This window comes from Salminus brasiliensis, chromosome 9 (genome assembly GCF_030463535.1).
Source record: "Salminus brasiliensis chromosome 9, fSalBra1.hap2, whole genome shotgun sequence".
Classification (NCBI taxonomy): domain Eukaryota; kingdom Metazoa; phylum Chordata; class Actinopteri; order Characiformes; family Bryconidae; genus Salminus; species Salminus brasiliensis.
In genome coordinates, this window is record NC_132886.1 from 24,873,187 (window position 1) to 24,901,040 (window position 27,854).

A 27,854-nucleotide genomic window follows, 5' to 3' on the forward strand; every position below is an offset into this window, starting at 1 on the left:
ATTCTCTGAAGAGGTGGGTCTTCAGTCTGTGTTTGAAGAAAGCGAGCGACTCTGCTGACTCTGCTCTACAGAAAAAAGCCTGGACGCTTGTCTTCCGCGGATTTTGAGGGATGGCGGGTGGAGCTGAGCCGTACTTGAAGCTCGAAGGGCTCTAGGTACGGATCGGCTTTTGACCATTGCCATCAAGTGTGGTTCCTTTTTTTTTAGGATAAAACGTCATGTAGTGGATCAGCCATATTGATCTGTTTCCTGTATGACCTTTTAATTAGCCGTAGTAGATTTTGGGTTGAGAATAGAAAACAGTTACAGTTTATACTGTATTACTTATGGCTTTTGCTTCAGGTTATTTTGTGCGTTTTAGGATGCACACTGACACAGTTCAACTACCTAACTAGATTTTGAATTTGGTTTGGGGAGGAGCCATTTAATAAAAATGGTAAATAATAATTTCTACTATCTGTCTAATAAAAATGAAAATGCATATAATGGAACATGCCAGCACTTTCAGCAGCTCACAATGTAGCTGCTTGCCAAAAATAGAATTCTACCGTGAAGGTTTAACACAGTGGAAAGCAGTTGAGAACTTCTGTTAATAAGAGTGAAATTTACCCCGTCGTGCATGACTGTCTGCATTACTCAAGGCCAGCTCAGGAGTTCATGATGAATGTGTGTATAGGTGGGGTAGCTTCATATATTTTTGTATTGATTGGGACCCCCCCCCCCATCAGTGATATTGATGGTGTAAATCGAGTTTCAGTTACATGTCGTAAACACAGCACAATGCAGGTTTGAGGATTTGGGTCCCTCTCTGGTGGAAATATCTAATTGTAACCTTGTGAGAAGATATTTTTGTAAAGTCACAACCTACTCCAGTCTATACTTGTGGTTTTCTGTACATGCGTGGGTTGTCATGTGTAGTAAATGTGTTGTTTTCTCTTGAAAATACATTCAGACTCATTTTCAATGTAGGTGAGCATTTACAGTAAACTGAGACAGAAAAAGGAAATATAAAATTATATTTAAGCAGTTTAAACTAAAAGCAACAGAGATAAATGAGCAAATCATTTTAAAAGAAAGCAGTCAAAATAAGAGTAACTTACAAGACTACACTTTGCTGATGTTTTTGCATATCTGCTGATTCATAAGGATCATGCATGGAGGCTAAAATTAAATTCACCTGGATTAGCATTAAAGAGAAATATAACATATTTATTTATTATAGGGCTACAAATTCAGTGAGATAAATAGAAATGCAGTTATTAGAGTGCACTAGCCTAGAAGACTTTAGTTCTTCTAAGTTTCTTGTCACTTTTAACTGTTTGCACCATATTTACTTCACCTTGAGTTCAAATCTCTCACCATTTCATCTCCATCTTTATCTCTTTCTCTCTGTCTCTCTCATCTCTCTAGTTTTTATAATACTTACATTTCCCTTGTCTTCCCATGTCTTATGCTAACCATACACTAAAAGATTATAACAAAACTCTGACTTTTTGTCTTTTCACTTGTTTTGTAGACTCGTTTTGAAATGATTTTTATTTGTATTTATTATTTTAATATTTCCCTATTATTTTAAGAATTTATTTTACAAGGCCTCCCCAGAGTCTCCTCAGTGTCTTACCTACCTGCAAGAGATGTTCTGGTGCTGGAGAGACCTCACCTATTGGTTATTCACAATTTACATGAGCCAAGATGGGCCAAACTTGTGTTATATTAAACATGGTTGGTGTTGTCTTATTTCACAGTTTGTGGGTAATTGAGTTTAATGTGCTAAGCTCCCTTTACACAATAGTAATGATATAATATAATCACAATATATCACATATATCCTCACTGTCAATACCAATATCTTAACTTTGGTGCAGATTCTTGAATGATGCCCTTTTCAATACATACTTTTAACTGAGACTTGGGGGACTTCAACCAGAAAAAGGTATGAGATGCTGGATGTGGGTGTGATTACTGACTGCAAAAGGATTGCACACTAATGACCTTATTTAATAACATGCATATTGAATTTAGCCAGGGAATCTCCAGCCTTGATTTTGGATCACGTATGCTGATTGACTCAATGAAGCTGATAAGGCCCTGATCTAATTAGGAATCTACCCCAGTGACTCAGAACATCCCCCTGCATCCCGACTGTGCTATCACTACACAGCATCAGTGAGGGAACCGCTCACCCCCGCGCTAAATACTTGAGTTTTCAGTCCAACCAGCCAGACCTTTGTTTGAACCTAAACATTTGACGTCAATACCGTAAAGACTGGATCAAATCCAACCTATCAGCTCTGACATTTAAATTAATGCATAGGGGCCGCCCTCAACCACACATAGACCAGTTTTAGCATATTTCTTTTGAATCTGTTGATTGATTAATGTCTCTTTTCTCATTTTTAAGCAGAAGAAGCATTGCTTAATGCAGCTTTCATTTATCTTCGTTCCGCCAGTCAGTTCATAGCAGTAGTCTCCAACCCCTCCTCCTTAAAAAGCTACAAATGTTTTTTTTAATGGCGCCACAAAAGAACCACTTTTGGTTCCATAAAATGATCACACGTCTCTAGTACAAACATTCTGTATTGGACCAGAATTGGTTCTTAACATCGCTCAAAGAACCTTTTGTAGCACCTTTATGATCGGGTTCTCTCGCTTGCTTGACTTCTGAACAGAGCTATTTTTCACCTCTTATCGTGCTTGTAGGCGCCCACGTCTACTGCATTCCTGCTGCGGCTGTTTCACAGCACAGTGCACACACACACACGCACAAGGTGGGCGATACAGCAAAAATAGTATAATGTCAAGGTACTTGAAAGTGTTTTCATGATGCACATCATGATTTTTAGTCTTTCGAAGGTTTTGAAGTGGGTGAAATTAGTGTTGTCGCGATACTAGAGTTTCCAGCCTTAATACAAGCATCATCACTCAGTGTCATGGCAAGTGGGATCTCCAGTAATTGATCTAAACAGTGGTGGCTCACTGTGGTTAGAGCACTGGAATGTTGATCACAGGGTTATGGGTTCAATATCCACTTTTGCTAAGCTGCCATGGTTGGGCCTCTGAGCAATCCTCCTATGATACCATGGTGCCCCTGGACCCTCTCTGCTCTGCTCTGACTCCGGTTTTCTAAGCTGCAATATGTGAAGAGAAGGATTTCTGTACATGTGTACATCAGCGCAGTCACGCTAAAAACAAGTAACCTGCAGTTATTTGCATTAAGTCCCAATTTCATGAGAAATGGACCAATAGAAATGGTCAAAATGACTTTAAATCCAAAACCGTGCTGTAAATGTTTCATTAAATGTCTGTTTAATGGTGATAAATATTTATTTACTGATTTATTAAACATTTGCTTCATAAAGTATGCAAACATTTTTTTTTTACCTAAAAAAAAAGAATAGTAGGGCATCATTAAACTTAATTGTATCAGTGCTCTCTACTGCAGATACCGATACTGTGTGTAGGTGCCAGTATCGACGCTACTTATTACACACTAAGGTGTATTATTCTGTAACTACAGGGGCTTCTGTACAAACTGGTGGGGCTATTCTTAGGCATTAGCAGTCTGTAACACTTGCTGCCCAGCGGTGGGCCATTTAAGGCTGTTTAAGGGGTTAATAGTTAATGAAATTACTAATATAATAATATATAATAATGTAATATAATAAAAACACACCAAATACACATACCCCTGTACCCTGTATTTCACTTCCCTGGTCTTTCTGGCATCAGAAGGTTTTTTCTACCTAACCAAGCTGTGCGTGTGTGTGTGTGTGTGTGTGTGTGTGTGTATGTGTGTGTGTATGTGTTAGGGCTCAGGTGTGAGATTTGTTAGGGTAGATGTAAGCTTTTGAAGTACGCTACCTCTTTCTCCTCTGGCTGCCAGGGCAACACTGTCTGCATTAGTCAGGTCAGTGTGTGCAGGAGTGTGTGTGTAATGTATGTGCTCTCTCTATGTATATTTGTGTGTGTGGAGAAAATCCTACAGTGGATTTAGGTTGTGCAGCAAAACTGTTGCAGGTTTAAAACATGCATGCACATTCATGCTACATGACACACTTCCATCTGTACACACACACACACACACACATGCCAGCACAGTGGATTATTTTATAGTCCTTTACCTCTAACAATTTCTCTTTTCTTGTTTCTCTCTTTCCTCTTTTCACAAATTTACATAGCATGTAAATTTGTCCCTCGTTTCATAGCTGCTGGTCCGAGGCCACGGCACTGCAAATTTACACTCCTCTATTAGCCTGATATTTGAATACGTGGACAATCTGGCATTATCTCCACAGCATTTTATGTCAAAGATGAGAGCAGGATATTCCTCTTTTTTCTGCATTGTGTCGGTGGCTGAGCCTGCGTGAGTGACATTTAAAGTCTGCCACCATAGCGATGAATCAGCCTCTCTTTGATGTCGAGTGGTGTGTATGTGTGTGTTACGGTGTCTCTCAATTATCGCCCCAACCTGAGAGCTGACTCACAAGCTTTTTCTCAGGAATGCACGAGGGAGCGCAAAAACACGTGTCCAAGCCTTTGTCTACTGAATGCTGACAAATCCCCATCTCTGTTAAATCCACATTGATAAAACCTACAGTATGGGTTCGAGCACCTCCTTTAGACTCTTCAAACTGCTGTATATATGCTCTAACCTGAAAAACTGAACTACACTGTATGGACAAAAGTATTGGGACACCTGCACATTCATTGTTTCTTCTGAAATCAAGGGTATTGAAAAGAGTCTATCCTGCTTTTGCTGTCTCTACTTTTTAGCAGAGGCTTTACACTAGATTTTGGAGCGTTGTTGTTAAGATTTGATTGCATTCAGCAACAAGAGCACTAGTGAGGTCAGGATGTTGGATGTTGGATCACCACCCCACCTCATCCCTAACTCCCCAACTCATCCCAAAAGTATTGGATAAAGCACCAACCATCATTCCAGAGAACACAGTTGCACTGCTACAAATAGAGTTTGACTGCCCAGATAAACAGCTTTATATGTCATATTCTCAGATGCTTAAATGTGAGTAGTGTTTATTAAAGAAAGGATTCTTTTACATATTTTTTTTCAGGTAGAAATATTTGTTTCCATTATCCTGTAAGCAGGAGGCTTGCACTATGCAGAATTTAGCCCCTGATTGTCAGTCTAGCTGAGTCTGTGCTGGTCGGTCGTAGCCTGTTGGCAGTTTAAGAGAGAATTTGAGTAGTGTGTGTGGGTTGCAGACTCCAATTATTTGGCCTCCCAATTGTTTCATACCAGTCAGAACAACATTAGATCAAGCATTCAATTTTTTTCGGCCCAACTCTGAGCATTATCTAGTAGCGCGTTCTGGTCAGCGACTCGATCTGAAAGGGTCCCGTCTATAGCCTATTAAAACTGGACACTAAAAGTTTTCAATGCAGTTATAGGTTATTAGGTTTCTTTTTTACCAGCCACCTTAAATGCTGCAGTACCATTTAAGGTGGTACGGAACTTCATATAAGAAACCCTCATCTGCCTCATATACGTGGGGTAGCCTCCAAAATGTGCTATGCTGCTCACCTCCAGCTCTATATACAGTCTGTACAGGGCATGCTGAGTCAGTCTTCCCACTCACAACCTCACCCAAAGCTTTGTTCCACCTTTGTTTTGTTTTGAGTCAGCTCAAATGGTAGTGCGAATCTGCAGCTTTGCGCGTTTTCGCTGATGAACATTTTTATTTCTAAACTAAGCCGGGACGTACCCAGTCTACTCAGTGTAGAATCTGCTACAGCTTTAAAGGTTGTGTAATTAATGTCTACATTAATGTCTATATTAATGTGACAAGCAACCATAACCTACTATTCTTCACTGCTTGACAGACAATTACAATATACCAAGTTTTATATGTGGCTCCATCAGTGGGCTGCTCATGTCCAAGAGAACATTATCAGCCTCACTCTCTCCCTCTCCCCCCAATCATTCAGTCCACTGCTTACCAGCGCTCTCCTCCAAGCTGGCTTGACTGTCCAGTGACATTGCAGTGGCTGGCTTTATGTGTCTCAAAAGAAGGCCTCACAGCACCATTAGCATTGTATGATTGGGGAGTTTCCAAATCCACGTAACTCCGCTGCTGCGTTCTCTTCACTGGCTTGCTGGAGCTGCCCTCATTAGATTCAACCACCCTGACGCTGGTCTACAAGGCCAAGAATGGACCAGTCTCTTTGTACTTGACGGCAGCGGTCAAAAGCCGATCTGTACTAAGAGCTCTTCCAGCTTCAGGTAGCAGCTTGGCTTGACCCACCATCTCTTACGATCCACGAAAGACAAGCGTTCAGGCCGAAGTGATGGAACGAACTTCCCCTGGGAGACGCTCACTGTCTTCAGATGTCGACTGAAGACCCTCCTCTTCTTTAAGAGTACTTTGGTAAAGTGTAGTGCCGAGTATTGGGGCCTCCGTACTGACTTTTGTATTTAGTACTATCTAAGCTTAGAGGTATCTATTGGATTCTAGCCTGTACAAACTAGCTAAGGAGAGTCTGATAAATGCCTTAAATGGAAATGGGTGAGAAATGAACATGACTAATGTTGGGGAGCAAATAGGGGGGAAGTAAATAAATAAATAAATACGTTTCTCAGCAACCATAGCCTACTGTTAACAAGCTGCTTTGCTTAGAGGAAAAATTAAGCATTGTAGTTATTAATAACATAACTATTATTAATAACAAATACAAATACATGGATTTAACATTTTATCTAACTGTATATAGTTGCTACAGCTTGCCATGCCTACATGCATACTTGTTAGCCATGGTGAAATTACTGTAAAGTAACACATGGTCTCTTGTGGCTTGTTGCTTTAATAAATATAGCTTTCAGTTTGAAGCTGTTTCCTCGGGGGCAGGAATCCAAGAGCAGTTAATAGCATGTATCAGTTAGTTTAGCAGTTATTAGCAGTAATGCTATTTGGATTTCTGTTTCTCTCTGCTGCACTGGATCTAGTTGCTTATGACTGCTCTTCTGTGGGTGAATTGCAAATGGGTAAACTGCATGAATAGTCATGCAGCTGTTGATGTACACACACACACACACACACACACACACACACACACACACACACACACACACAGATGCACGCACACACACACCATGACTGATCAAGCTTGCGGAATGATGAGTGACACATTACCATGGAAACATCTGTCTATTTATAGTCCCTGCCTGTGTACAGTAATGAATGAAGTCAGGGCTGTATTCATGAGTGCACATCTGTCACTTTTTCATTTTTCCTTCTGATCACCTAGACCAGCATTCATGCCCCATTCAGTCCACCTTCCTTTATTGCAGACGCCCTACATCAGGTCTCTCCCGCTGTCCCTTTTCTTCGCTTCAGGCTGAGGGGAAACAATCTTCAAGGGAATGGCCTCTTTATTTATAGCCGCTAAACTAGATAATTTCTAATATGATTTTAATGAGGGAGGCTCCCAAACTTGTTCCTTTTCCACTTTTAATTGACTGCTTGTCTTTGTTAATCTGCAGTGATTTTTATTTATTTATTTATTTGGTGTAGAAGGATAAAAAAGTAGGGTGAAATGTTTTCTGTAAGAACATTTAGAACAGATTTAGATTAGGTCATTTTAGTCAGTCAGGGTTTAAAATGGCCGCTTTTAACAATTCCAGAGAAGCTGGAAAGGTTCTCGCTGTCACATTGCAATACCCTCTATATCAGCAATATCAGTGTGTGGCGGTGAGTTGGTGTTTGGCGGCGGTCGGATTTAAACACAACACAAAATAAACCACTGGTCCGCCACCAATCTCTGTGTAAAATATTCATTAAAAATAAAATATTAATAATGTGATTTTTTTTTTAAATCAATACAGTGTTGCAAAAACATATTATTCACGATACTCCATATTCATATACTTCTTGCTCTCTCATTACATAACAGTTATGGGATTTTGGAATTGCCCCATTTTACATTGAAAGAGGACAGTTGTGATTGAGGGTCATAGTCACATCTATGTGCCACACTCATTAAACTGTATTATTGTGAAATAGTTTATTCAAATAATTATTATAAATAGTTGAGATACACAGTTCAATTCGATAAGGAACTAAGTGTGCTTTATGTTTGGGAAGTGCAAACTCCCACATTTCCCATTGGCTCCTGGCACCATCTGTTTGCATACTGGACATGGCTTCCATCCTCACTGACCATCCGAGTGTAGTCGTTTCCTCCAGGCTGCATTCTCCTATGTGTTCGGTTGTAGTCTGTATGGTACTGTATTTGTTTGGCCTCAGTGTTGAAGACTGTAGGAAGAAGCTTTCATTTTCTCTGATGCTGAGTGTGGCTTCATGTTGTTTGATTGCTACAATGAGCACTAAATGCACTGTGGAGAATTATGCCATCAGTATTTGTGAAGATGGCAGCTGTTAAAATGTTGACTTTTACTTATAAAAGTAAAAACAAAAATGATTCGTTGTGACTCACTGATTAGAAAACGTAGACACACGTGGTGTGATTGGCTTCTTGAGGCTAAAACAGAGCATTTTCCCTTGTTTTCACATTAAGGCCTTGCTGCCGGTTACGTGGCTGTACGTCCTAAAGGAGCATTAGAGGCCATTGTTGGCTCTTGGAAGTTTCCTGTGCTGCTCTATGCTGTTTTCTATGAAACAGTCCATGTGTATGAGTGTGTTCTACATCTGTGGCTGTGTGTATGTGTGTGTGTGAGTGACATCATTGAAAATAGCCGCCCCATTTCCTGCATTCCCTCTGTCATTTGGGATCCTGTTGAACTGGGTCAAGCCAAAACTTTCAAACATGGAAGAAATAGATCTGAGTCATGCTTACAGCTACTGAACACAGTGATGTGACGTTTCATAGCTTACTTGATTTGCCAGCAGGTACCTGATTTGTCTGGACTTGAAAGGAATGCTGTTTGATTAACAGTTAAGATTCTGTTAGACGACAAAACAGTAGAGTGAAAAGATGTCAGTAGGTTTATTGAAGAGATGACCTTGGTCCTGATGCCTCAGCATGACCAGAGTCCATACCACACTGTAAAACCTAGTGAAAGCATTTAGTTAAAATGACGTAAATACCACAGAAATTTGGGATCACAAAGTCTGAATAAGCCAAACTAACTCAAAAGTGAATAGTTGAGATACATACTCAGTTCAATTGTGTACGATCAATCAACTTTATGGCATATTTTGTGTGTATGTGAGTTGTTTCAATGAAATATGGTGACTTTTAGGGTGTGTCTTATGTTTGGGCAGTGCAACCATGTTAGGTAGAACTCATACCGATCCCATTGGGTCCTGGCACCATCTATTTGCATACTAGGCATGGCTTCCTCCTCTCACTCTCCATCAACATGTAATTGTTTGCTCTAGGCTACCTTCCCCTGAAATCTCTTGTAGTCTATATGGTGTTGTACTTGCTTGGCCTCAGTATTGAAGGCTGTATGGAGAATTATGCCATCATTATTTGTGAATGCAATTGCTAATATGTCAGTTATTAAATCTCTATCATATTATTAATGTAGTGTCTTGGAAACAGTGTTGTGGAAACAACTATTCTTAAATCCCAGGTCTGAATTCGTCTTAGTTATTACAGTTCACTTCATTTACGTAAGTACATTTAACATTTAACAAGTGCATTCTTTGCGCTCTTGTTGATTAACTTAAACAATTTTATCAAACCGTTTGAGTTCACTTAACTCATCAGTGCAGAAAAGGCTGTATCAGACATTGAGGGGGAAAACCATCCAATCTGATTTAGTAACAGACCTAAGTTGAAATATTTGACCTGAATTACAGCATAGAGGTTTAGGTGCACATATTTGTCATGGTACAGTGTACACTGCACAGCGAAATGTGTCCTCCGCATTTAACCCATCTGTGGTAGTGAACACACACACACACACACAAGTAGACTAGTAAAGGGAGGGTAAAGGGCCTTGCTCAAGGGCCCAACAGTGGCAGCTTGCCGAGCCCGGGTATCGAACCCACAACCCTGTTATCGCTCTAACCGCTGAGCCACCACTGGCAAACATATAATATCCATATGTAATGTTATCTGACAGGAATTCGTTTGGCAGGTTCAGCAAAATGTGTACAACTAAATGTTTGCTTTATTACCTGTGGTTAGGACTGTGAAAGTCTGTAAACTGTGGTTAGGTAGCCGGACAGTGGTCTCTTCTTCATATTGTAGAGCTAAGTAACTAAGGGTGAGCATTGAGATATAGGTCATAATATCACAGTTTAACATTACATGTTAAATACAGTTGTGGTCAGAGGTTTACATGCATTTATCATGGGCATGAATTTCATGACAATATTAATGATTATAAGATCAATGATTATATAAAATAAGTGTACAAAATCCAGGTTTAATAGACAAAAAGCCAAGACTAGGGCCTCTTAACTTTCTTTCAATGATAATGATTGACAACAGCTAGTGGCTTCTCTGTGCCCTCAAAGAAAGAGATAGTTTGACCGTGTTCATTAAGTACAGACTATTCTCAGTCAGTACTGGCTATTTGCATTAATATTGTAACACTCCACACATTAAACAAACTCAGGGCTACAGTTATTTTCGTTTAACCGACTAGTCTAATTTTACACAAAGCATCAGTTATTGTTTTGTTCGTTAAAAAATAAAAAAGTTTAACTGTGTACTAAATAGTTTTGGATTTGCAAAAGTGATGTAATTGCCTGTTGTGGTTAAGTGTTACTCATTTTAAAGCTTAGTACTTCTGTGGAAAAAAGGAATCACATAGCAACCAGTGCTTAAGCTTTCAACATCTGTACTGAATAAGAGAAAATAATCAATATATGTGTGTGTGTGTGTGTGTGTGTGTGTGTGTGTGTGTGTGTGTGTGTGCATGTATATGTAAATATGAAATTTGCAACAATCATTTTTGAGCTGATGTAAAACTGACATTTTTGGCTGCTAATGTCACAGTCTCAGCTTCTTCTCCAAGATCAACTCTCTCTCTCTCTCTCTCTCTCTCTCTCTCTCTGTCTCTCTGTCTCTCTCTCTCTCTCTCTCTCTCTCTGTCTTTGTCTCTGTCTCTCTCTCTCTCTCTCTCTGTCTCTCTGTCTCTCTCTCTCTGTGGGTCTAAATGGTGATGTTCAGGGTGTAATAATGGGATTGTGTAATGACATTCATTCAAGACTGCAGGGAAAAGAGTGAGCGAGAGGAAGACATGGTCATTAGACTTTAGAGCAAGCGAACAGTGTAATCCTGTTATGTCACAGATTACCCATCCTCCAGCCTGAGGAAGAGCCAGACGACTGCTCAGGCCGGCCATGCAAAAGTGTTTGTGATTGGACGGAAAAGTAGAACATTGAGAATCAACTTTGACTCTTGTGTTCTGTGTCCAGGATTACCGCCGAGGATCTGATTGGGTCGCCATGGTTAAGGGCTCAGGAACAAGTTCTGATTAGTTGAGAAGGAGTGGGACAGTAGTAATACGTCATTGTTTGTTTGTTTGCCACCAGAGTGCCTTAAAGCCTGACTCTTCTTGATTAGAATCTGGATTAGAGAGTCTTTGTAGGAGAATTGATTTTCACTTCTTTGTCTCCTACACTGTAATTCTCTTGCACTGAGCACTGTACTGCTGTCACTGTACTGTACATCCTTTTGAATTCTTTATTTTGTGTAGTGTTTTATTGTGTGTTATTGTCTAACAATCAATGATTAAGTAGGTCAGGAGACAGAGACTTAGTGGTTATTTGAATACAGAGGCAGTATCAGTCGTGTGAGGACTGTTGTGAGTAAGTCGTCAGTTTGAAAGTAACCTCTGCCCTCATGATAAGGAATAATAGGTAAACCAGGGCCTTTCCTTTTGGGTAGTTCCTCATGAAACGTTAATGGAAGCCAAAGTTCTTGGGGGCTAGGGGCACAATTAGAGCAGGCACAGGGAGTGCTTCCTCAGGGGAAAAAAGAAAAAGAAATGGTGCCATTTGTAACGTATATTTAAAGACTTCGGGGGATTCATTTAAAACTTGACTAAAGCTGTTTTTGTACCTTTGTATATTAACCCACTTTATATTGGTGTACTGTTTCTTTATTTAGAGAACCTATGTCAATTACCTGTGCTGTTATGGTTATTAATTAGTCATTTCCCAAATCCTGTCTGTATTTTTGTAATCTTTTCTTTTTGCTTGAGGATTGTTGTCGGAGGCAGCCAGTTTTAAAATCTTGTGCCTTTAACGGTGTCATGGCTGGTTAGGCCAGACACTGAGGGATGAATCCAATCGCAGAGATGGATCCAATGCAAGTACTTCTAATAACAAAAAAGGGGTACAATACAAAGAGTAAATGAAAGCAAGCAATGCAGCAACTAAAGGGTTTAAACAGTAAAGCAAACTCGACAACCAAATGTGTTGTTAAAAGCACACCTGAGACCGGGGGGGGGGGGGGGGGGGGGGGGTTCTGGGAGCTGAGCTGGGTGAGCTGGATAGGGAAAACACAAAACTACAGTGAGGAAAATAAGTATTTGAACACCCTGCGACTTTGCAAGTTCTCCCACTTAGAAATCATGGAGGGGTCTGAAATTTTCATCTTAGGTGCATGTCCACTGTGAGAGACAGTGTATCACAATGTATGATTTTTTAATAATTTATCAAACAACAGTTGCAAAACCCGACGTACGAAGCGAGGTCCGCTGGAGGACATGAACTGTGAACCAAACTGGCCTAAACAAACCGTGATCCGTGTATCTAACCTCTCGAGCTACCTCGAGGCTCTGACAAGACTGGGCAAATTAGAAACACATGTGAACACAAACGAACTGAACCAAACACATAAACATGAAACAAGAACCGTGTCAGTGAATCAAAAACAGGAATGAAAACACAACAAAGGTCCTCATGTGAACCTGTGGGCGGCGGCTTGGAATCGCCCCGGGGGAGGGCGCAATACAGAGGAGCTGACAGTCAGACATGTTGTAGCTACTAGATGATTCTGTATTTTATAAAACAACTGACAAAAGCACACGTTTTTAAAATTTGCTGCCTCTGACAATAATGCACAAGCAATAAAGGAAAAAATTACAAAAATATAGAGGGGTCTTCTCTACAGGGGACTAATCAGTAAACATCATATCATAATAATCTGATATGACTGTGTATATTAGTAGTGAAAAACTTTAACTTATTAATTGGGGGGGGGGCTAAATAGAAGCCTTTTCTCCAGTGGTCTCAGATGATTGAAACCCACTCTGTGACTCTTGTCTGTTCGTTGTCCCTGACATCCTGTTTTACCATTTTTCCAGACCACCAGAAGTTGGAACGAGAGGCCCGCATTTGCCGCCTGCTGAAGCACCCTAACATCGGTAAGTGTCGTCACACATACCACCAAACTAATGCATGGAGTGCTTCTACTTGATAGCACTTGAAAAGCTCTTCAGAATAAATTCGGCTCTGCATTTTCCTTCTGCTCGCTGCTAATTGGAAACTCATATTTCCTGGAAGCATATGCCATTTGCCTGCCTGCAAACTGCATCCCAGCCTCAGTGTTTCCTCTAGGATAGAGGAGAAATGGGAATGGGACGGGAACTGTATAGGGCTTGCATAGTAACGTTAGCTGAGGTCATTTCGTTTACCAAAAAAACTCTCAGCCTTTCTCTGTGTAAATGTCAAGTCACATATGATCTACTGTGGCTTTCTGTAGTCTTGATTTGGCTCACGGCTAAAATTCTAAAGCAGCGACAGCAGTCATTTTAAAATATATGTCGCGGAACCTGAACCTACCTCACTGTATTATTCATGAGACGCTAAATAACCTGTTTACCTTGTCAAAAAAAATCGGAATGAATGTTCCTCTTTAAATAGGGCATGTGAATTCCACCTCTAATTCAAAGCCGTGATGAGTAATGTTGACCCAGAGTCGTCCTGGCCACCAGGAGCAGGCGTGGGCGCTCAGTAGCCCTAATTAAGCCTATTGTAGCAGACTGTGGCTTCACACCAAACCTCAAAACAAGGAGAAACACAGCTTTTCTTCTGCACTTCCACCACACAAGAGAAGAAATCTGGAGGTTGCACTGATTACTGCTTAAATTGGGTCCTCGTCTTCGTAGGAATAGTAGTGAACAAGCAGTGGTCTCGCTGGTAGAATATAGTTTTTGTGGGTTGATCAGTAATAGGCAGTCTATAATTTTATGTTTATGGAGAGCTGAAGGCTTTACTGAGGTGATTTATTGCTGGGGAGCCGTGTTCGGTGGTTTTTGCTGGGTTATAAAATCTTTCTTCTGTTTTTTCCACCGTTTTTTCCACTGCTCACCACATAAACACGACTAAAACAGAAAAGAGAACCAAGCCACAACCAGATGTCGTATCACGCTCCGTTAAATGTCTTTATGTGGAACTCACTCACTGGTGGCTCATTTATCTTTGCAAATTGCTGATGCACAAAGCCATGTGTTGACAGCTCTGGTCTAGATTTTCAGTGAGTATGCTCTCAAAAAAACCCCACAAAATAAATAAAGGTTCCTAAATGGTTCTTGGCCTAGATGTACAGTTCTCAGAAGAACCTTGCGTTGGTATTAACCTTGCATGGTGTGGAGGCTCTTCAGGGAACCGTCTGTAGCTCTGCTCCCCAGCAGCCTTATTTTTGAGAGTATGTCTGCTGTTAAATCTGCTGCATGAAAGCAGCCGCTCTTCTCACACAGAGTCTCCCAAATTGAAGCGGGTGCTCCCTTTTTGTCCCTGGCAACCGTTGCTGGGAAAGCCTGTCTCCCCTGGTTGCTATGGAAACAGAGATGTGGTGAATCACTGCTGAGAGGAGATGCCTGAGATATTGATACTGAGGGGATTCCTGTGCTTTTCCCTTTCTCTCTTTCTCTATCGCTCTCTCGCTCTCTCTCTTACTCCCTCTCTCCCATCTCTCACTTTCTCTTGAGCACTCTTGCTCGCTCTCACTCTCACTTATATGCATGCTCTTTTTCTTGTATGCTCTCTCAATCTGTCTCTCCCTCTCTCTTGTTCTCCCACTCTTGCGCTTGCTTGACCTTTCTCTTCTGCTCTCTCTCACTTTGTCTCTTGCTCTGTCTCTCTCTCTCGTGTGCTTTCTCTTGCTAGCTTTCTCTCTCGCCCTTTGTCTCTTACTCTCTCTTTCTCATGTGCTCTCCCTAGCTCTTGCTCGCTCCTCTCTCTCTCTCTCTCTCTCGTTTGTGCTCTCTCACTTTGTCTCTCACCTTGCTCTCTTGGTCTCTCTTGCTCTTGCTCTTACTTGCTCTTTCTCACTTTGTCTCTCGCGTGTGCTCTCCCACTCTCTCGTTTGCTAGCCCTTTCTCCCCTCCTCTGTCTCACTTTGTCTCTTACTATGTCTCTCGCTCTCTCGCTCTCTCTCTCTCTCTCTCTCTCTCTCTCTCTCTCTCTCTCTCTCTCTCTCTCGTGTGCTCTCTCTTGCTTGCTTTCTCTCACTTGCTAGCTCTTTCTCTCTCTCTTTCTCCCTTTGTCTCTTACTCTCTCTCTTTCTCGTATGCTCTCTCTCCATAGCTCTCGCTCACTCTTATATCCTCTCACTTTGTCTTTCAGTTTGAGTTCTCTCTTGTTTGCTCTCTTGGTATTTCTGGTTCACTTGCTCTTTCTCACTTTGTCTCTCACGTGTGCTCTCTCTCTCCTTCTCTCGTGTGCCCTCGCACTCTCTGTCTCTCGCTCTCGCTCTACCATCTTTAGTCAAAAGGTCAAGCTGTCTCGCTCCTCATGGAGATTACAAAGAGAGTGGTTTTATCTAGCAGACTTTCAATCAAGCATTCGTAACGATCTCTCCAGCATCAGCATCACCATTCCTTTTATGCTCTCTGTCTGTCGGTGGCGGGGGTGAGGGTTGGGGGAGGGTTGCGGGTCGGGGGATCGCTGATAGAGTGTCGTCGGAATGGAGTGTGCCAGAGGTTTAAATGGAAATGTAGAGGTTCATAAGCACTAGGGAACACTAGGAACCATACATATGTATATACAGCCTGAAAACGATGGTGTAACTCCCTATTTTAAATATGCATATATGGGGTGGCAGTGAGGGGAGTGGGAGGTCAGTGTGTTCTTCTTCTATAAGATCTGACCTGTGTGAGTGCTTAAATGTATGTGTGTGTGTTTGTGTTGTTTCTATAGGTTTAAGCTGTATTAGGGGTGGAATAAAGAAGAGTGTGGGAGTTGAAATCAGTGTAATTTGTCTAATGGAGGAGTTTTTCCTCTCAAAGACATCTGCCTGCATTTAAACACACGCTGTCTCTGTATCACACACACACACACATATATGTACAGAGTGGGATTAAATGAATTGGAGAATGGGTATGTCTGCTGGATTGAATGTAATCATCTCTCTCCTTCTCTAACCCCCTGCCCCACCCGTCCCCCATCACCACCACAACAGTGAGGCTCCATGACAGCATTTCCGAGGAGGGATTCCACTACCTCGTCTTTGATTTGTAAGTATTCAGAATTTATTTGTGTGCACATGAGTGTGTATGTGTGTGCACTTCTGTGTGATTAGTAACCCGTTACAGATTAACACACACTGCACTGACACTCCGCTCATGGTCAGCTCCTCCCCTTACCAAATATAAACAAAATGATGGTACTGGCACCCTGCTAATGTGCACCATTGCTACTCTCAGTGAACACACACTAATTGGTGTGTGTGTGTGTGGGGGGGGGGATAAATGGCAGTCTAGCATCTGTTTACCTGAATCCTCTTCTTCTGCACCAGCCTGCTTCTCAATAAGTCCTCAGTGGCTGTTCGTTATGTAGAAGTACGAGAAACCGCCACCCTCTCACCACCGGTAGCAAGCCTGTGTTTTAAGTGTGTGATATGTAAAGTGAATGTGTAACGACAGTGGGGGTGTAACTGTACATGTTTTCATACCGAACTGTCACGCTACAGGGGCTCATGGTTCAGTGCACACAGTCACTTTGTCTATGTTTAAGTGAAATTAAGCATTTCACCGAAATTCTGGCTTTACCATCTTATTCCAATTCATGAAGTCATGGGGGATTGGGCAAGGACACTGTGCCGGGTGTGTGGAAACACACTGAATGTGCTACAGGCTCTATTACCTACCTCAGGGGAGACTATATGGGACTGGATGGAGCAAATTTTAACTTGGCGTGTAACTTTCTGTTCAAACTGAATAAAAAGAAACCTGGGCTAGGTCAAGGGGTTTTATCACACCAGTAAACACCAGTCATTACATTAAAACTAGGGGTGGACCATATGGAAAAAAGAAATATTCACAATACAAAATATGTGTCGTGCTATTTTATAAAGGTAAACAGAAATACACTATACAAGTTCCAAAGTTTTCAACTTTTTATTACAATGACCTTAACATTGTCATTGTCACACCTTTGGGCCGCCTGCAGGCCTATTACCAAAGAATAGCCCTACCAGTTCGTACAGAAGTCCCCGTAGTTACTGAGTAATACACCTTATTGTGGAATAAACCTTGGAGTGTTAAGGGGTTTACTTTCAATGGAAGTCAATGCCAATTCATCAATGCCAAGAATGTCAAGAAAAAAACTGCACTGATCAAACATGTTACCATGATGTTTCACTAAAGGAACAGTTAAAATGAGTAAAAAGTAGTTCCAGTTCCTGAAGATTTCACCATGGTGATCTGGAGAAGCCTGTGAAGACCCCTGTACCACTCCACTCTGTAATGAATTCTTGCAAATTATTCCTTCTGCAAAAGTCGTTCCATCTCTGGCAGATCAAACATGCAGAACAGTCGGAAAACCCTGCTGTGTAGTACGCTGCAGTAGACTTTAGAGTTTTCGATCATTCTGATGAGGAACTGTGAGGAAACCCATGAAAATAGTGATCATAATGGTAATGGTGTTACAGATGCGGTGAATGAAGAGTAGATTTAAAAACACGAGTGTTTCTTCATTTCATAAAAAAAAACCCACCAGTTTCATATATACTGAGATCAGATCTCTGACTGTCATTTCTGAATGTTGCTCCATAGGTTAGACCTTTATCTGCTGAACAGCGCTTAGCTTCTGTTGATGCATTAATGTTTAATCTCTCAAATCTGCAGCTGTTCCGGCTTTTCTGCTGAATACCGGAATACCTCCATTGTGTTGAATACAGAATACAGCCAGTACAGCCACTCTTCACTAATGCTGGGTAACAGAGCTAAATAGCCTAAACAGCCATCTAATAGAACTCAAAGACCGGAATCAAAGATCCCATCGACTTCCTTATTGACGAGCACTCCCACCGTCTCACTTCACACTGCAAACAACATCAAGAATTGTGCCCTTTTCCGAATCCCTATATCAATATTCCCTCTTGAGAGCGTCATTTTCTCTTGGACAGCCTCACTCTGTCCTTCCCCTGTGTTTCTCCATTCTGCTCGGTTGTCAGTTGCATTGTGGATCATCTTCTGAATGTAATTTGCCTGACTGGACTATAGTGCTATTTTTAGTGGGACTGTTGTGCACGTTTCCGTAGAGTTCATTTACCTGTTAGTTATGTTTTAGGTTTGATTGTTCCCACTTACTTCTATAGCCCATCTAGGCAGCAGTAGCTTGGCTAATGGACTTTTAATTGCATTAACTGCTCTAAAGGGCAGGGTATCAGCTCAAACAAATGGCCTTTTTTTAAAAGGTCATTTTATAAAGGCCACTGTAGAGTATATTCATGTATTATTTTCTTCAAATGTCTAAGCAATATAGTTAGGGGGGTCATAGTTTACTCAGTTAAGCTATTCCCAAGCAATAGAAGTGTGGTTTAAGGGAAATTAAAGCAGTATGTTAATAATTGTAGTCAGCAATTTGTCTTTATTTAGAGAAATTTGCTATGTAAATATAAATAATATGGGTCAGGATAATTACAGAGCATAACCAAATGACATGAGTGAGATACAGAAAGACAGTATATTCAGTGAAAGAAATAGAAGGATGGATAGATACCCATCTATCCATCTACGTATGTAGGCACATAGAGGATGGAGGTTGATGGATAAATGGAAAGAGAGATGATGGCTGGATGGATGGATGGATGGATGGATGGGCAAGTAGATAACTGGATGGATGGATGGATGAATGGATGGGTTGGTTGGTTGGTAGCTGGAAGGATGGGTAGGTAGATGATTGAATAGTTGGGTAGGTACGTACATAGATGAATGGATGAATATATAGATGGATAGATGAATGGATGGGTAGGTGGGTAGACGGAAGGATAGATGGATGCATGAATGGGTGGTTGGCTGAGTAGTTGGAGTTGTTTTAATGAAGAAGAGGAAGGTCATGTAGAGGTTTTGTATGTAATATATCTTGATATACTAAACATGGAGTACATAACGGGTAGTCAGTGAAGGCTCTGAAGAATGAGATGAAGTCAGTTTTCTTAGAGGATATGGCAGCAGCATGTGATACTGCAGACATAATGTGGGGGTAGAGGTGTTATATGGTCTGCTGTGTGCTTAGGAGCCAGTGTGTTCAAGGCCTTTATTTCCCCTCATCCACAGAATGAGGTGTTTCCTATTGTAATTTAGGCTGTGTGCATACTGTACGCTTTGTTTGCTTCCAGAAAATAGCCCAAGCTGTAGTGTTGGCAGAGGCTCAGTGTGTCTTGTGGGTGCTCACTATTTGCAGTGGTGTCAAAGAAATAACTCTATTGGCACGCAAACAGTCTTCTATAGACTGTTTACAGAAGATTTAGCTTTTGTGTTATATGAGTCAGCTTTAAAAAAGCAAAAATAGTGTAAATCTGCTTATGCAGGCCCAATCAGAGCATGCTAATGTATATTTTGGTGTCTGCTGACGCCCCCCAAAGCAAGCTCAATAATGTAAAATTGAAAAACCTATACATTAGGTTAAGCTACATTAAAGCCTTTCAGGTGGGATTTTACTGGAAATCGGAGCCATTGAAGAGTGTATCACAGCATGCATTGTCTCTCTGGCTCCTCCCATTGTTCAAGGTGAGCTTTTGACCACCACCACAGCAGTTTGACAAATCAAGAATTTAAAACTTTACTGTCGATGCACTCTTTGGTCAACCCCTCACGACTAAACATCTAGGTGCATCCAATCAGAGCAAAATGGTCGGGGCTTGTACTATGCACGCACCTTAGTTCAATTGATGTTGCTGGTTTTTTTTGCTGAAGGTAATTCTAGGGGGTGTGGTGTTGAAAATCGGGGTATTGAAAATCAAGTCCTGACCTTATGATTAAGAATTGTATCATAACACCCCTGGGATTTAGCATTTTTAGCAGTCTTGCCTTGTCACGGGTAATTGATTACACATTGATTACTTTTTCTTTTGACCCCTTGTCTAAAACTACAAGTCCAATTGCCCACTTAGATGTCAAATTAGGACCTCCTATCAAAGCTGGGTGGTATCACAGGAATACCCCAGTGGTTTTCCATCTGCAACATCTATAGAATACAGTCGACTAACACACACTAGAGCTTCAGTACGTTTCCCAGTACTTAGAAAAGACCAGACACCCTGTTGACCCATGATCTTCCACACCTGCAACACACTGTCAGTTACTACAGACCGTTGACACAAAACACACTTAGAATAGGAACCAGTGAGGTGGCGCTGTCGAGTCATTCTCAGGAATGAGTGCCATTTGTGAAGAGTTGTCATTCAACTTTGTAAAAACCATTCACAAGCCTATCACAATCAAACATGTTACAGGGTTGTTTAATGTGACGGGGTTGGGGCGAAATGGCTAATGCCTTTCAATGCTAGCAAGCACTGTACTTTACTTTAGCACTAACACTAATGCTGGTTTTCATTAAGAGTTTCTTTTGGTCATTCTAATGTTTTCAGAGTCACAGGAGGGGAACTGTTTGAAGATATCGTTGCCAGAGAATACTACAGTGAAGCAGACGCCAGGTCAGTGTCCTTCCACCATGCTAATGCTTTCTCTCATTTCTGTTTACATCAGTATACTGTATATCAGTATAGTAATAATATTAAGCATAATGGCTTTAATGTGTTCTTGTGTTGTATTTAAGTCCCATCATTCAGTTAGTCCAAAGAAATGAACAGAATCTTATGCCTTATTCCTTATATTCTAATGCCAATGAAGAGAAAAGCCAGTGGACATGCAAACTGATAGATCTTGACGAATGAAGATTTGCATTCACATAAAAGCCTGTTGTACGCAAAATGTAAGCAATGACTGTTGCTAGTGGCCTTGTTTTGTTGTGCCTTTTGTTTCCTGGTGCACTTACTATATCCTTTCACATTTCCCTGTGATGAGCTCTGGCCTGATGCTTTAGCTGTGAAGGTGTGGGTCCAAATGCTCCTTTTGTTCCCCCTTAGATTTGAATAGAAAATATCAAACTTAATGTCCATGCCAACTGATTTCACACCTACCTGTTCATTGAATGTTTTATATTCATTGTATGCAATATCAGTACTGCAACATAAGTGCTACCTCACTGTTTACAAGTAGACTTTCTGTTTAGCTACGGCTGAATTCGAAACACTCCCCAGTACATAAGCAACACTGGCATATTTCACTCAGTTCAGCCAGTCGCCATTTTTACCTTCAAGAAGAAGTTTTGCTTTGGTCAATCCTCAACCCCCCCCTTCCCCCTCGTTTGTCTGTGGGTCATTCTGTCATTTGTTTCTTATTGTGCTTGCTGAATTGTACTTCTCTTCTTTTGCTTCCCCCCCGCCATGTCTTTCTCTCCCTCTCCCCACAGTCATTGCATACAGCAGATTCTAGAGAGTGTAAATCATTGTCATCTAAATGGCATTGTCCATCGAGACTTGAAGGTTAGTATGGCAGGCCAAAACCTCTGAAAACGCTGGCGCCGAATCTCCAGACGAGCAGTTAACAGGCAGTCGCCATGGCGAAGGCTCTCCTCTCTCTCTCTGTCTCTCTCTGTCTCTCTCTCTTTAACCGCACCCACCTTAAGTCCCTCGCGTGCACAGAGCTGTTTGCATTCGGGGGGTCTGAAACACACTGCCCGATAGCTGAGGCGTTGCGCATGTAGCGTCAGAGAGACATTCTCTAACCAGTGGCTGTGAGGTTTGACCCAGTGCCGTGTTGGTTTTAGGTGGTGTAGCCTGGAACTACAACTTCTGAGCTTTTTTTTGTTTTGTTTTAACTAGAAAGTAGTATTGGAACAAGAAACCACCCTGTCAATATCATTATTGGGTCAAGCCCACAACCACCCCTTGCGCAAACACCACTTCTGCTTTGAGATCAGTGGAGGCAGCATTGGGAAGATACTGCTGCTGATGATGATGATAATGCTGATGACTTGAAGATAGCCCTATGCTTAAAGATTGTATTGTATTGCAACATTATGCGAATGTTCTTTCGGCCCATTGTCTAAAACTGCAAGGCCAATTGCCCACTTACATGTTAAATTAGGACCTCCTATCAAAGCTTGGTGGTATCAAAAGAATACTCCAGTGTTTTTTTTTACATAATTTCAATCTGCAACATCTGTAGAATACAGTCGACTACCACACACTAGAGCTTCAGTACGTTTCCCAGTACTTAGAAAAGACCAGACACCCTGTTGACCCTATCTTTCACACCTGCAACACAGTCAGTTACTACAGACAGTTTTCCTGTAATAAAACAATCAACACACAAGCCGTTGAAGCAAAATACTCTTATAATAGGAACCAGTGAGGTGGTGCTGTAGTTATTCTCAGGAATGGGTGCCCTTTGTGTAGAGTTGTCATTACAAAACAAAAATATATAGGAAAAAAATTCACTTTTTCAGTTTAATAGCATTAAAATTAACTATGCAAAAGGACAGTTAATGACAGTGAAACTGTCTGTAGTAAACGGGGCTATGCTGCAGTTATGGTAGATGGGGATAGGCATATTGTTTTCTAATCACAGTCCTTTATTTTATGACAATTCAAGTTTTCTCTCTGTAGCTGGTGGGCATATCTAGTTTGCTGGTACCTACTGTTGTCAGTATCAGTGGCAAAGCTTCCCTACCTCCTCTGGTCTCAATGCAAACGCAGATAGTGAGTGTGTGCTTGTCACTAACCCACACCCCCTGGTGTTTGCATGCAGTCATTGCATTCAGCAGATCCTTGAGGCCGTTCTCCACTGCCACCAGATGGGAGTGGTCCATCGTGACCTGAAGGTGAGTATAGACACTGGGGGGTTCCAAACACACACAGGTCCTTCCTCCTCTCTCCTCCACTTTCCTTCTTTTTTCCCCTTATAAAGTGCTCCTGGGGAGATGTAATTGAATCCCCGGGACGAGTTATGGTCACTGTATCGATTTTATATAACTTAATGATATAGAACCGAAAACTAAAAGCCCATCATTTCAGTGGCATGTTTTTCCACATAGTCAGCCCTTCAGTTCACTGCGTCTTGGTGGTCTCTGTTAAAAAATGTGATTGTCATGATTTCTCAGCACGTTAGATCATTTCCAAAAGTTATGATTAAATTATGATTAAAAGGGAATTCCATCACATTTTCAAATTTGATTTGATTTCATTTTATTTCATTAAATAGATGTAAATAAAGTTATTCTGGGTGGTTTGATGGGATATGGTTGATTGTAGTGGAACACAAATGTCTTACATTGGCTGTGACAGGAACTGGGAGTTATGCTTTCTCCAACACAAATACAGTCATTTTATTTCATACTAAATTACATGAGTTTTTAAAAATGCTAAAATATATAATGTTGGTAATATAGTATAATTATCATAATTCTGACAAAATAATTTCTGTGGAGGTAGTATTTTGCCTCCCTAGGACCTGAAATGATTAAAAAATATGTTCTAGACCAAGATTTTACCTCAAGATGTTCATAAAACAATGTCTCATGGATCAAGCAGTGTATTTATTAAATGTATTTAATAATTTTCTGTGATTAGAAGCTTTAAATGCATCTAGTTCCTCTCGCCACCATACTGGACAATTCCGCCTTAAAGTTTCTGTGCAAAGCATTTTGCATTAAAACCCTCTGAATGACTTGACTTACATATCAACCACTTAATTATGCAGACATCTAGAAACATATTTTTGGGATTCGCCTTTAAACTCATCTATATATGATATCTGGTTGCCCTTTAGAACTGCCACTACTGAGTTTCCATCTACAGTGTTGTCCCATTCATTGAGGCCTGTCTTTAGCCTTTAGCATTCACAGGCCTTTTTGGTTCTATCTAGAGACATGATGCATTAAGCATTGAGCAGTTGCCTCAAAACGTCTTGTAATTAAAGCAAGTAAGCTTTCATTGAATCTGATTGATGGCGTACGCCAAGGGAAATCCTTGCTGAGTGGAATGCAATGTTATCTTAGCTGAAGCTCCAGCCTTTTCCATCCCCCACTACACCAGTGCCAAGGCTCAGCGGTGCGAGCTTTAATTTGCTAATCAAATGAGCCAGGTGCAGCTAGGAGCTCGTTTTCTGTCCTGGAATAATCCCCCCTGCACTTGTAGTCCCAATTCATCTCCGCGATTGGCTGTTGCTACCGTGTTACCATGGTGAACGGTGGGGGAAAAATATGAGACCATTAGAGACAAAACCATTAAAAGAAGAGTATACTGTGTGGCCTAGGTACCTTGTTTTAGAGAACTATGCATGTGTAATGTATATCCAGCTGAGAACTATGTTGCCATTAACTGGCTGCTGTGTACAGAAAGTTACTGATATCACACTGATAGAAGTTGTTGCTGGTTTGCTGGGTCTCTACCCATGTACTGAATGCATGTTTTGGCATATGCAATAAAATGACTTGATAGAAATAGTAAATACTGTATATATATATAATATATATATAATTTCCATTTTTGTTCAGTATTGTCGTTTTCATTGGTAATTGCACATATAGCTTGAGCTTGAGGTGGAGGTGGATTAATATTTTTATTTCAGGATTTTACAAAAATATGATTCCCCACAGCGTTACACAATTGTCACCTGTCAGTCTGATATGTCTTTATGCTCTTATCATGTAAAATACAAGCCATAAAATTTAAAAAATCAGCAACAAGAAGCTACTCAGCATTGAAGATGTTCCTAGCCTTCCTAGTTCCCAGCCTCTCTGATCACAGTTCCTGAACATTTGAGTGTTTTCCCAGCACAAGAGTCTTGTTTGTTTATTTTTTGATATGTGGTACATATGAATAGATTGGGCGGGGCAGGCTGTAGCTTAGCTTGTGCTAACAGGCTGTTTTTTTCCCTTTCTCAGCAAAGGAATGTGATATATATATATATATATATTTTTTTTTTTTTTTTTTTTTTTTTTTTTTTTTTTGATATAAGAGGCATTTGCACTACATTTCTAATGAAGCTGTGCATAAAACATTTAACTGTTCTAAAAAGGGGATTGTGACATTGTGACCACTCCCATTGCTTTTTACTTTGTAACTGTGTAACACCTAACCCCACCATGTTGTAGCTATTACAGCCACCAAGAAGACACCAAGACAATTGACAAATACAAATGACATTGTTAAAGGACTAAAAAAAAGATGTTTAATAAAAATATGTGCTACATTTCTCTGAAGATTTCATTGCAAAGTTTATTATATGTAGAAATTGGGACTAAATATGACTAGATTAGTGTTACAGAGACATTGCAATATAGTACTGCAATATCAGCTAAGGATTCTGCTGTTTCAGATTACATTAAATACATTTAATATTTTTTCGCCTTGTACATTCTAAGGAAAGTGAAATATGAAAACCTGAAGTTAGCCTGTATTACCTGGTGCCCCCTTCTTTGTTCTGCTCTCTACTAAGATATGCATTCTGTCCTACAATTCACTGTGAGTTTAGCTTGGGGTTGTGGTCATTTAAAAGGTATGCAAAAGCAGTGTCTGCATGGTAACATTGACTGATTGCACTCCTCGTAGCATGTTAGCACCTTGCCAGCACAGTAATCTACTGTGGAGTAAACACCGAACGATTGCTCCACTCATTGTCAGCATTGTTATGAAATGGGTTCTTCTCTGTTGGTATTACACTGCATACTGCAAACGAGCTGAATAACACATTCATAAGCATTCATCACATTCACTAGCCAAACACTGACACATACATGATTATGTAAGTGTGTCCGTGTGTGATTTGTCATCCCAAAACAGTATAACACGTGGGTTATATTTATAGACATGTGTGTTGGTATCTGTATATGAAGAATGCATCTGCATGTTGTCTTTAACCTTTAGAATGAATGTGTTATCAGGCTCATATGAAAAGAGGGATCCAGTTAAGAAACTGACAAACTAATCTGTGGGACAGTTAGTCTGTGTTCCCCACCTCTGTAACGCTGCACACTGTCGTTTCGTTTTTGTCTTGGACAAAAATATCCCATCTCTTGGCCATTTCAAGGCCTTTCAAGAAGAGTCAGTTCTACTGGTCTTAAAGGGTTATGCGGGAGTTATGAAACACAGATATGTCCATGTGACATACTGTTGCTGTCATATCAAAACCTTGTACATTTTTGGTTCGTTGTAGATATCTGACACTTTTGAGGAAATACCAGCTGTTCTTTACATTGTCTGACTATTCCCTGATCCAATCACAATTGTACAAAATTACTTTGAAACAGTAATCAGTGTCACCCAAAATCCACCCAAAATCTCCAAAATGTTTTCTTTACAGGAGAAGTCATTTTGGTTTATTTCTGCTGATCCCCTCATAATGGACTTTCGATTTAGTGTAAAGAACAGAAATGCCAAATTCAGATGATATCAAGTGAAAAAGGACAAAACGGAAATGGAGATACAAGGTTTTTGCGGGACAGTGACGATATACATGAACAGGTATATACATGAACATAGTATTGTGCAAAAGGCTTCACCTCAGAAAACCATATTTTTAAAGCTTTCTCGGATAAGCAATAAGGGACTATTTGCTAAAATTTGAATAAATGCAAATAACTTATATTATATAATAAGTAGCCAAAGTCAAAGTGAACTTTAGTGTCATGTTGACTATACAGCAAGAGTGCATAGCTAAACAAGATTGCGTTTCTCAAGACTCCAGTGTGCAAATATAACAATTACGCTAGACAAATAGACAGATCAGACAGCACTGACAGACATAAAAATATACATAGAATAGAATTAATAGGTAAGCACATATATATAAAAAAAATAGAGAAAGTTATTGTACATAGTAAGATTATTGCAGGTTGCTTACAGGGAAATTCAGAAATCCAGAAATAGCTGCATTATGAATAAATAAAAAGGCATATATAGAAAAATAGAACATTTTTAATTATTACACATAGTAAAATTGAACATTAAGCAATTATACTTTGGGAGAATGTTAAAGAGAGGCCTAAAAAGCTAAAAGCTAGCACTAGTTGACTGGGTAAAGCACAGTTCAGAGAAGGGCCGATCTAAGGACGTCTCCCTGTAGATATTTGTGTGCAGCAGCTGAGCAAAAAGATGCATAGGTGGGTGCTAGGCTAAAAGCCCACCCTGCCAGACCCTACTACAACCTCTACAGCTAGCTAAGCGCACATTATACCAGCTGGTCACTGAGAAGACCAAAATCCATGAAAGATTATCTGTCACAATGACATAAAAGCAGAGGTTATCTTTTTCCTATATTTCCACAAAACAAAAAAAAAATTATTCATTGTGTAATAATATATACATATAATGTATATAACGTATTTATATGTTCATGTTTTTTTTTTTTTACAAGCATATGCTTATTAGCCATTTTTTATTACTCAGATAAATGCTTTTAGTTGCTTTGCCAAGCCTTTTGCACAATACTGTATATAATGACTAGTAATCTCTTGCACAAATGCAGTGATTTCTGTCTAGAATTTTCTTTCTTAAGGTAAGCACAAGTGTCCATTAACAGCTTCAGTTCAGAATCTATTGAATTGAGATGGTCTTCAGTTTGTGGTGCAGTGTTACCGGGTGCACCTGTTCTTTGTCTTCATTGTCATAAGAAGCCTCAT

General features: G+C 40.4%; 1 protein-coding gene across 13 annotated transcripts in view; it reads left to right on the plus strand.

The window, feature by feature from the left end:
• Positions 1-27,854, plus strand: part of camk2d1 (calcium/calmodulin-dependent protein kinase (CaM kinase) II delta 1) — a 91,248-nt gene that overhangs the window by 33,086 nt on the left and 30,308 nt on the right. For 9 of the 13 annotated variants that reach the window (XM_072687973.1, XM_072687978.1, XM_072687976.1 and 6 more), the window contains 4 exons: positions 13,247-13,306; positions 16,345-16,399; positions 20,758-20,823; positions 21,642-21,714. In XM_072687973.1, the coding sequence (XP_072544074.1) occupies positions 13,247-13,306; positions 16,345-16,399; positions 20,758-20,823; positions 21,642-21,714 (254 nt within the window). Of the gene's footprint in view, positions 1-13,246; positions 13,307-16,344; positions 16,400-20,757; positions 20,824-21,641; positions 21,715-22,981; positions 23,055-27,854 lie in introns of all 13 variants that reach the window. The other 4 variants (XM_072687975.1, XM_072687980.1, XM_072687986.1 and 1 more) reach the window with 1 other exon arrangement.